Here is an 11,359-nt window from a genome sequence, read left to right as displayed (position 1 = left end):
TATCCAAGAATTTCCATCATTACCAATACCAATATATTATACCACAATATAATATAGTGTTTAAGGGCATGGAGTATAGAACCAGACTAACTGGGTTTGAATTCCATTGCAGACTCTTATTAGCTATAAGAAGTAAGACCTGGCTGAGTGCAGTGGCTCACTCCTATAATCTCAGCACTTTGGTAGGCCAAAGTGGGAGGATTACTTGAGCCCAGGAGTTTAAGACCAGCCTGGGCAACATAGTGAAACCCTATCTCTAAAAAATGTTTTTAAAAAATTAGCTGGGAGTTGGGGCATACACCTGTGGTCACAGCTGCTCAGGAAGCTGAAGTAGGAGCATCAGCATCAGTTGAGCCCAGGAGGTCTAGGCTGCAATGAGCCATGATTGTGCCACTGCTCTCCAGCCTGGGCAACAGAGCAAGACCCTGTCTCTAGAAAAAAAGAGACCTTTGAGAATTTATAATAGACATAATTATAGCACCTTTCTTCCAGAGTTGTGAGGATTACTTGAGTAAAACACAATAGTTTTTGACACATAGTGATTGATAAGTGTTAGCTGTTACTAATCAAACTGGTATATATAAAATAGTTAAAAATAACATTTCATATAATTTAAGTATTAGTTAAGCTAAATATTTTGTTCATTGGCCATTTGTATTTGTTGAAGTGTAGTTTTATGTATTACTCCATTTTGCTATTGTGTTCAGCTTTTTTTGTTGTTTTGTAAGACTTTATTGTTAAGGATATTAACTCTTAATTCAAACTATTCTTAATAAAGTAGTTGCATTCTTAACCAAAAAATCTGTGATGAAGCAGCTTTGTGTTGGGTGAACTGCTTGTAAAATGCATGTTCCTCCTCAGACCTGCTCAGATTATTCTGGTGCAAGGCCAAAAAATTTGCAGTTTTATAAGATCCCCAAGTAATTTTTAGGCAAGGAGTCCACTGGCTGTGTGTTGAAAAATATTGCCCTAGAATGGAGTTGATACTGAGGCTTCTGAATGATTTGACTCAGGCCTGACTCACAAACTAGCTCTGAGGAGGAAAGCTGAGATGGAGAGAACAAAGCACAGATGACAATGATTTTCTAAATTGAGCCAAAACTAAAAGAGAAAGAAGAATATACATTCAAGTGGATATGTGTTCACATAAAATGGCAGTCATGTAAAATGAAATTACCTGAGCATCTATTATAGAAGCACAGGAAAATACAGTTTCAGCTGTATTCAGATGTGGTCAGTTATACAGTCTTACTGCTGACCAAACAAAGGGAAATCAAGGCCATGATAGTCAGTCTTCCCTCTAACAGTTATCAGGAGGCATCTTAAATCTGAGAAAATCCTGGTTTCTTGAATAAACAAGCTGAGAGGCAGTGCAGCCTTAGAGAAGAGAAGAGAAGAGGAGGGACATGGAGAATAGTATAAAGGCAGAGAGCACGTGATTTCCTAGGCAGTTAACTGACTTTTTATTATTCCTTTAGTGATCCTCTGATAAGTATTCTTAGTATACAATAACTAGCATAAAAAGTTCTTGATGTCTCACTTAGGGAAATATAAAGGAGGGAAATCAGATGAGAACACATAAATAAATAATAGAAGGAAGGAAAACACTAAGTCCAAACTAGAAAGGCTAAAAAAACAAATTTATAAGATCAAGGATATAGAAGCCAAAATTTTTTCCCAGCATACTTCTAATCAATACAATTTGGTACTTGATTATTTCCTTCGTTTGGAAGTATTGTTGCTTCTAATTGAATCTTTTGCATAATTTGTCCTTTAATAATTACTTATAATGTATGACTGTAATGTTTATTTGAATGCTGAGTTCCTAAAACATATACTGCTAAGACATTTTATGATTATAATTCAGATTATCTTCTTTTGTTTCTATTGACAACAAGCGAAACTTCAATATATGGTTATCTTTATTTTCCAATTCTTAGTATTGCCTCCAAATTAACTTTGGCTGAGCTAAATCAGATCCTTTACCGATGTGAATCAGAAGAAAAGGAAGATGGTGGAGGGTGCTATGACATACCAAACTGGTCAGCCCTTAAATATGCAGGTCTTCAAGGTAAGCAAATAGAAGGACAGCTGAGCTTTGTGTTTTTCTTTTAGGGTCGTCTGTTGTCTTCTTTACAGGTGATAGAGTATATAGGCTCAGAGTATGCCTGCTTGGGTTGCAATTATGGCTCTGCTCCTACTCATTGATTGACCTTTGGCAAGTAATATACCCTCTCTGTGCACCAATTTCTGCCTCTATAAAATTTGAATAATATTATCTAATTTAGAAGGTTTTTGTGAGGATTAGTGAGATCATTCACATAAAACACTGAAAACAGGATGTAACACAAAGTAATTACCCAGTAAATTTTACCTAGAATTACTAGTTCTATCTCTTTCCTTAAGGTCTGTGTAGCTCTTTATGTATACTTGGACCTTAATTAATGTTTCTTGGCCTGGTTTATTATATAAGAAGAAACAGAATATGCTTGTTTGGGCCCCAAGTGAGATTAGGTTGTAAATATAATCCATTCACCTTTTTTTAAATCTAATGGGAAATATTGCATATTTGTTTTATCTTGTAAAGAGAACTTACAGTAAAACATAGAGTAGTTGTAAGATGAGTTAAAGGAATTAAATATTTATCAGTTTAATTCATCTAGTTGGTAATATTTCCTTAGATGTTTAAGAAATTTGCTTTATCACACCTGTATTCCTAGTTCATATAGTTTTCCACTTATGCCTTTTGTTCAACTCTTTCTTTGTCCATCTAACCCATCTTTAAGGACTAATTTAATTCTTGCATCTTTCATAAAAGCTTCTTTAACTATTGCTTTTTACAGTAATTTCTTTGTCCTCCAGATACCCATTGCATTTATTTTCTATACCTCTTACTTGGCCCTTGAAATATATTGCCTTGTTTTGGTAATTAGTATAATGATTTTTGTGAATCTTTATCATTGTGATTAAGAAACAGGCTTTAAAACCAGATTTCCTGGGTTACATTGACTAGCTTTATAACCTGAAGTAAATGCTCTATGGCTTAGTCTTCTCATCTGCAGAGTGGTACCTACCACAGGGATTATGGTTAGGATTAATGAATTAATACATGTGAACAGCTCACTAGATGACACCTAGTTTATAATAAGTAATTGGAAATTTCTAGCCTTAAAACCACACTAAGTAAGTAGGCTGCATACCTTGAGAAAGAAGAATTAAGTTTTATCTTTTTTATGCTTCTTGTTTTTTAGCTTTTGTATTTCCTACAAAACCAAGCACATAAGCAGTTCTCAATAAACTTTTTTGAGACTTTTTGAACTTAACGATATTTTTTTTCTAAAATATTCTCATTTTTAACACAAAATGTTTTGTCCTGTAAGAAAGAAGTATATGTGAGCCAGACATGGTGGCTCCCGCCTGTAATCTCATGCTTTGGGAGGCCAGAGCAGGAGGATCACTTGAGCTGGAGAGAGGTTTGAGGCTACAGTGAACTATGATCATGCCACTGCCCTCCAGCATGGGTGACAGAGCAAGACTGTGTCTCAAAAAATAAATAAATTTATTTAATTAATTTTTAAAAGATGTGTATATGTTACCAGATTTAAGTAATTATCTGCTTCATTTTCACTCTGAGTTGTTAAACTACTTCTAGTTCACTAAAAAGACCAAATTTGTGTGTTCTCTTTTTCTAGCCTTTATCTTTCTTATAGTTCAGTTTGCTTCTTTGCTAATTCTCCTTGTCTTTCTAATGAAATGATTCTTCTTATCTTTTCTAAATAGAATTGCCCTTACCTGTTTATTTTTTGCTGCTTTATACTAATCCTTTTCCCCTCTGATCGTTTAATATTTTCAGCAACCCACATATTTCCAGCAGGCTGCTAATAGGAGCCTCAGGTTAAATCAGATTTAACTACTTTGTTGACCTTTCTTTCCCCTAAACAAAATGTATTTCCCTCCTTATAATATGGTATATCTAGTCATGTTGGAATCCAGGAGTCCATTTTGGATCTGTGCCTTTCATCCTCAATATCCAATCAGTCATTATGATTTGTGGATTCTTTTCCATATTCTGTTGGGTACACCATATCCTTTTTATTTCCAGTTTTCACTGTATTCTAGGACTAAGTCCTATAAACAAAACCAACTAACCAATTTTCCAAATCTTGTTACCTCATCTGCAAATCATTCCATTTCATTGGTCATCATCAGATCTGTTTCTAAAACACTGTTTTCCTTATGTCCTTCCATTATTCCACAGTGAGACCAAAATTTACTGAGCATTATCTGCTGTCCATGAAAATGCTAGGGCATATGTAGAATATTATTTTATAGTCTTGTTTCCCAACATCTTTATGTTTTAAGTATATGTCTATATATGTGTGTGTATATATATATGTGTGTACATATATGTTTCCCAACATCTTTATGTTTTAAGTATATGTATATATATGTGTGTGTGTATATATATGTGTGTATATATATGTTTCCCAACATCTTTATGTTTTAAGTATATGTGTATATATGTATGTGTATATATATACATACACACACACACCTCACTTTGATATTTCACTTAGTTCTAAGTACCTCCCGTTAAATTTCAACAATTCCTTCCAAAGTATACTTTACTCTTATTATCTCCATAGGTGTTCTTGCTCCCTCTGAAACCAGTTCTATGATTTCCTTAAATCTAGCCTGAATATTGATGAACCCACTACTTTTCAACATGAAAAAACATAGGCTTATCACTTTTCTTTCTTGAGATGCTTTTGGGCAGGGAAGCCATGCCAGTTACCCTTGAATATTATAACATTAAAATCCAAAAGAATAAGACCAGTCCCAGAAGCTATGAATCCTGAAAAGCTCTTTATATCTCTTGTGACAGTGGTCTCCTTCAGTATGCCTTTGTAACTTGTCTCAAGCCAATATTGTCACACTTATCTTCAACTATATTAAGCGCTGTTGGGGACTGGATAGCCCTTGTGTCTGCCTCTAATACGTATTCACCCCAAATCACTAGAATAGACACTAGCAGAGTAGGGACTAGAGGATATACGAACAAATTGATGCTACCGATAGTACAGCATGACATGTCTCTGCATTTTCAGGTTTAATGTCTGTATTGGCAGAAATAAGACCAAAGAATGACTTGGGGCATCCTTTTTGTAATAATTTGAGATCTGGAGATTGGATGATTGACTATGTCAGTAACCGGCTTATTTCACGATCAGGAACTATTGCTGAAGTAAGTAGAACTATATTATAGTCCCAAAAAAATCAAGGACATAATAATAAATATTACCATGTTATATATAATATTTAGATTGTTTTCTAACCTGAACTGTTTTCCTCCTTTCTTCATCATCTTTCAGTACTAGTAAATGGAAATAGGGTTTATAGATTACTAAAGTTGCATGTTTAGATTTACCTCTATAAACACACCTAGCCTATACACATACCAAATTAACTTTCAAATTTATTTTTATAATAGGTTGGTAAATGGTTGCAGGCTATGTTCTTCTACCTGAAGCAGATCCCACGTTACCTTATCCCATGTTACTTTGATGCTATATTAATTGGTGCATATACCACTCTTCTGGATATAGCATGGAAGCAGATGTCAAGGTACATCCAACAAAACTTGAATAAATGGGCATATCTGTGTAGAAACTATATACAGAGTCACTTCATACATGTTCTTAAAAAACCAAACCATGAAGAACTGTCATAGAACTGAAAAGGCTTGTAGGTGGATAGTAAATTTATTAGAATCCTTTAGTCTGTGTGGCATACAAAAACAAGCTTGAATTTATAAAATCTGTTCTAAAAGCTAATAAAATATATTGATAAGAGTATTGTTTTATATTGTTTCTGTGTATTCATGGACTTACTGAGTTAATTGATAAAATTTCTGAAACATACATGTATAATTTTTCTAATTTTTCATCAAGAGGAAAAAATTCCACTATTATTATGAATGAAATTTGCCTTTAATGATGAATTTTCCTAAAATGGAACCACAAATTTAAGCGTACTAGTGAGAGCCACCAAATTGATTAGGACATAATTTCAGAAGAACAAACTTTCATTTCTGCCATTTGTTTTACAACCATCTGTGGACTGTAAACCAGCTAAAATAATGGGTGAAATGAAAGCAGTTTTGAAATCTAACCAAATTTTAAAAAATTTTAACTAATATGACCATTGTTACAGATTGTATAGAAAAATCATTTGAAGGAAAGAAACCAAGTAAAATAAAACTGCTAAAAATTTTTATATTTCTACAAGTAATTAATTCCATCACTTTTGTTACAGCTTTGTTCAGAATGGTTCAACCTTTGTGAAACACCTTTCACTGGGTTCAGTTCAACTGTGTGGAGTAGGAAAATTTCCTTCCCTGCCAATTCTTTCACCTGCACTAACGGATGTACCTTATAGATTAAATGAGATCACAAAAGAAAAGGAGCAATGTTGTGTTTCTCTAGCTGCAGGTAAGGAATTATGTACAAGGTTAAAATATGTAAATCAGTAGTATTCACAGGAGAAAAGTTACAGGAAAATGATTATTTTTAAAAACCTTGTAACGTTACTTAAGATTTTATTTTACCGCTTAGTACATTTCATAGATTTTCACTCATAAAAATAGTGACTATGCATACTGTTTAATTATAACTGTGCACCAGGCATTTATGTGTGTTTTTTATGGCTAGCTGATTCTTTTCTTCATGTTTCTATTTTTCCAACTCTTGATATTCTGTGTTTTTTTTAAATCAAATTTATTTTACTATCTTCTTTTCTATATTTTTCCCCAATTTTAAAAAATAAACCCGGCCGGGCGCGGTGGCTCAAGCCTGTAATCCCAGCACTTTGGGAGGCCGAGGCGGGTGGATCACGAGGTCAGGAGATCGAGACTATCCTGGCTAACATGGTGAAACCCCGTCTCTACTAAAAATACAAAAAACTAGCTGGGCGTGGTGGTGGGCGCCTATAGTCTCAGCTACTTGGGAGGCTGAGGCGGGAGAATGGCGTGAACCCGGGAGGCGGAGCTTGCAGTGAGCCGAGATCCAGCCGCTGCACTCCAGCCTGGGAGACACAGCGAGACTCCGTCTCAAAAAAAAAAATTAAAAAAAAAATAAATAAATAAACCCAACCTTGTAATTATCAAGAGATCATGTAAAGGTCCCTATAAATTATAAAACAGATGTTAAATAATTTTTTTCATGGGTCTAATTGCAATCAAATGCTTTCAACATTTGAATCAATATACTTTATTCCAAGAAGATTTAAAACCTGAGTCAAATAACAAATTCAAGTAAGCAAAATAGACTAAAGGACAGGCTTTTGTTTTCTTTTTAATACATTTCAAGCATATTTCTAGAAAGTACTTAGTATTTGAGACAACTGAAGTTTAGAACTTTCTAAACTAAACTGAAAAATACCAAGTTACAGGAAGAAAGAAGTAGTGTTATCTGTGTAATTCCCTCTTTTACCCTTAAATTTGCAGCTACTTAGACCAGAAAAAAAGACTTAGTGATACCCAACAGCTAAAATAAAAATTACCTTTCCATTAAAAATGTTCATGAAACATTCATAAAATGCTGTTTTAGTTCTGTAATTGTGTTTTTAGATTTTCACTTGACTGTTTGATCTCCTGGTATCCGTTGTTCCCTCATGAATCCAATGCAGATGCTCGTGAAACAACCTTAGCCAGAGGGGCAAAAGAAACACTGATGTAAATAACTTGGTTTTAAAGCCTACTTTTTAGAAGCCTGTTACAAAAAGTAGTAATTTCAACCTTTTTGATTGTGTACTGCTGTTGTTAAACATCTTCAAAACATACACTTTAAACGATATACTGATATAAGCTGTTACATCTGACATGCTTATCAGGTATGATATAAAACAAAAACTAAAAAATTAAGTTGATAAGCAAATACAGGTAAAAGTGTGATATTTGCTTCTAGCATCCCAAGGGAGTGTTTGCCTACTCTTTACTTGCAAAAAACAGGACTGTATTCAGATTTGCAGATAGGTTTTTTGGGATTCATTTTAAACTGATTGGGAATGTCTTCCTTTGGTTATAGTATTGCAACAACAATTAAAAACAATGGCTCATACCTGTAATCCCAACACTTTGGGAGGCTGAGGCGGGAGGATCACTTGAGGCAGGGAGTTCAAGACCAGCCTGAACAACATAGCAAGACCCCATCTTTACCAAAATAAAATTAAAAATTAGCCAGGCATGGTGGTATGTGCCTGTAGCCCTAGCTACTCAGGAGGCTGGGGCAGGAGAATCCCTTGAGCCAAGGAGTTTGAGGCTGCAGTGAGCTGTGATCACACCCCTGCACTACAGCCTGGGTGGGAGGAGACCCTTTCTCAAAAAAACAAAAAAAAATTGTAGCCTGTTCTAATAATTGACAAATTAGAAATCACTTAGAAGATATGAAATCTATTAGTTGTGTACTCTTACAGGTCAAAAAGTTAATACAAACATTTCCATATATCAGTGCTAGAGATTTTATAGTTTTGACTTTTTCACAAAGACAGACTGCATATATTTTTGGATATACTGATTCAGACTCACCTTTGAGTCTACCTATATTCATGTTTCATACATGGAATTAAATGGGTCAGACTACTAGGAAGTGTCCTTATGGCACAGAGTGCTATATATATGTTAGCTGCTGTCATTGCTATCATCAAAATTATGTATATATCATCCATATATAAACCATACATATTAACCATAAGTAAATAATACACAGTGTATTTGGGGAAATTTTGTACCATCATTTTGGAGACCACATAGGTAGGAAAAAGGTCTAATTCTTATCTTTCTTAATGGAAGAAACTAACATCTAATTTCCAATAAACAGAAACTTAAATTGTGAAGTACACTCGGGAATTGCCAAAACTTTCTTTTAGTCAAATTCTTTCACTTTTCAATTTACATATTAATATTGGTTTTTTATTTCAGTTATCAAATATTTATAGGGATATATTATATACAGTTACAATTTTCAATGAATACATACTTGTTGGTGAACAAGGTAGATGAGATTTCTACTCATAGGTCTTATTTCCTACTGGGAAGATACATTCATTCAACAGGGAGCAAACAAGATAATTTTCAAATAGCGTTAAGTGCTTTGAAGTTAGTTATAAATGAATGCTGTGTATATTTTATTTGTCCTCAGTTTCCCCAACCAAAATATGTGTGATATTTGTGCTTTAGCATAATTTTTTTTCTTTTGAGACGGAGTTTCACTCTTTTTGCCCAGGCTGAGTGCAATGGTGTGATCTCGGCTCACTGCAACCTCCACCTCCCGGGTTCAAGCAATTCTCCTGCCTCAGCCACCCAAGTAGCTGGGATTACAGGTGCCCACTACCATGCCTGGCTAATTTTTTGTATTTTTAGTAGAGACGGGGTTTCACCATGTTGGCCAGGCTGGTCTCAAACTCCTGACCTTAGTGTTTTATAAGAAACCAAACTCAATCTTTAAGTAAAATTTTAGATTGCACCATTAATCATACTATTTTATCTTGTATATAAAAGCTCCAATTACCTAGAATGTTCAAGTTATTTGGCACATTAAATCCTTGTTTTTGTCTGTAAAATTAATTTTAAGTGACAAGTAAAATTGTACATATTGTATACAGAATATAACACTTTTTTTTTTTTTTTTTTTTTTTGAGACGGAGTCTTGCTGTGTCGCCCAGGCTGGAGTGCAGTGGCCGGATCTCAGCTCACTGCAAGCTCTGCCTCCCGGGTTTTTACACCATTCTCCTGCCTCAGCCTCCCGAGTAGCCGGGACTACAGGTGCCCGCCACCTCGCCCGGCTAGTTTTTTGTATTTTTTAGTAGAGACGGGGTTTCACCGTGTTAGCCAGGATGGTCTCGAACTCCTGACCTCGTGATCCGCCCGTCTCGGCCTCCCAAAGTGCTGGGATTACAGGCTTGAGCCACCGCGCCCGGCCATAACACTTTTAAGTTATTTTAAATTAGTGGGAAATTTGATAATAAATGTTGACTCAAGTGATAGATCAATAAGTATACTTAATTAGGTATCATTAAGTTAATAATTTCATATTTTGATTTATTTATTATCCTTAAGTTCAAGGTAGCGTCTTTTTAAATATATAATTAATATTTAGTGTTTATGTGTTAAGTATTTGATCTCCGATTTTACTCTTTAAATTTAATTTATAAAAGAAAGTTTGGCCAGGTACAGTGACTCATGCCTGTAATCCTAGCACTTTGGGAGAGCAAGTTGGGCAGATCACTTGAGCTCAGGAGTTCAAGACCACCCTAGGCAACATGGCAAAACCTCATTCTCTACAAAAAGTATGAAGACTAGCCAGGCACAGTGGTGTCCACCAGTTACTCCCAGTGACTTGGGAGGCTGTGGTGGGAGGATGGCTTGAGCCTAGGAGGTGGAGGTTACGGTGACCCAAGATTGTGCCACTGCACTCCAGCCTGGACAACAGAGCCAGACCCTCTCTCAGAAAGAAGAAAAGTTTACCTGTGTACTCACACCTCAATTTAGATAAGTATCCCTCTATAGCAGTGGTTCTTAATCTTATTTAGGTCATAGATTCCTTTAGGAATCTGATAAGAGGATGGAATCTCATTTGACAAAAGTTAGCACAAATAATTTTAGATGGTTTTAGAGGATTTGCAGGTACCTGTCTTGTACCCCCGGTTTAGAGGAACTGTTCTATAGTAATGGAGTTCATAGGTTTGTGTGTATTATTCTGGTTAACGTATTATTTTGTTGTGTTTTCCGTTAGGCTTACCTCATTTTTCTTCTGGTATTTTCCGCTGCTGGGGAAGGGATACTTTTATTGCACTTAGAGGCATACTGCTGATTACTGGACGCTATGTAGAAGCCAGGTAGGAGATCCTCTAAAGTGTTGTACTGCAAGTTTATGTCTGAATGTCTTTTACGTGTTCTTCAAGCTTTCCTTCTTACCCATCTTTTCTCAACATTTGGTAGCTGTATTTTCTTTAGGTATTTTTTAATTTTGTTTTTGTATGTTCACTTAATAGGATCATAAAATTTCAAAGGGGTGAAAATCTTTGAAGTCACTAAGTTCTAGTCCTTCATATTACAAGACAGGTTATCTTTAGCATTAGCTAATTTATTTCAACAAAACTAAAAATGTTATAACATTTTTATGCCTTCTATAGTGAAGGCATTGCTAGTCTTTCAGTCTTGCAGAATTATAATATCAAGTTTTCCTCTATTTGTTGTCAAGCCTTGTAACCTTGTTTTATGTTTTCTAGACTTAAAATGGTTTATTTTTGGTTTTTTTTGTTTTTTATTTTTGAGACAGAGCCTCGCACTGTCGCCCAGGCT

General features: G+C 35.0%; 1 protein-coding gene across 6 annotated transcripts in view; it reads left to right on the top strand.

The window, feature by feature from the left end:
* Positions 1–11,359, top strand: part of AGL (amylo-alpha-1, 6-glucosidase, 4-alpha-glucanotransferase) — a 73,153-nt gene that overhangs the window by 35,336 nt on the left and 26,458 nt on the right. For all 6 annotated transcript variants that reach the window (XM_077952591.1, XM_001106354.5, XM_001106287.5 and 3 more), the window contains 5 exons: positions 1,941–2,071; positions 5,109–5,245; positions 5,492–5,625; positions 6,316–6,491; positions 10,791–10,893. In XM_077952591.1, coding sequence (XP_077808717.1) covers positions 1,941–2,071; positions 5,109–5,245; positions 5,492–5,625; positions 6,316–6,491; positions 10,791–10,893 — 681 coding nt within the window. The remainder of the gene's footprint in view (positions 1–1,940; positions 2,072–5,108; positions 5,246–5,491; positions 5,626–6,315; positions 6,492–10,790; positions 10,894–11,359) is intronic.

Source organism: Macaca mulatta, chromosome 1 (genome assembly GCF_049350105.2).
Source record: "Macaca mulatta isolate MMU2019108-1 chromosome 1, T2T-MMU8v2.0, whole genome shotgun sequence".
Classification (NCBI taxonomy): domain Eukaryota; kingdom Metazoa; phylum Chordata; class Mammalia; order Primates; family Cercopithecidae; genus Macaca; species Macaca mulatta.
The sequence above is the reverse complement of the archived record's forward strand: the minus strand, read 5'-3'. Positions and strand labels throughout refer to the sequence as shown.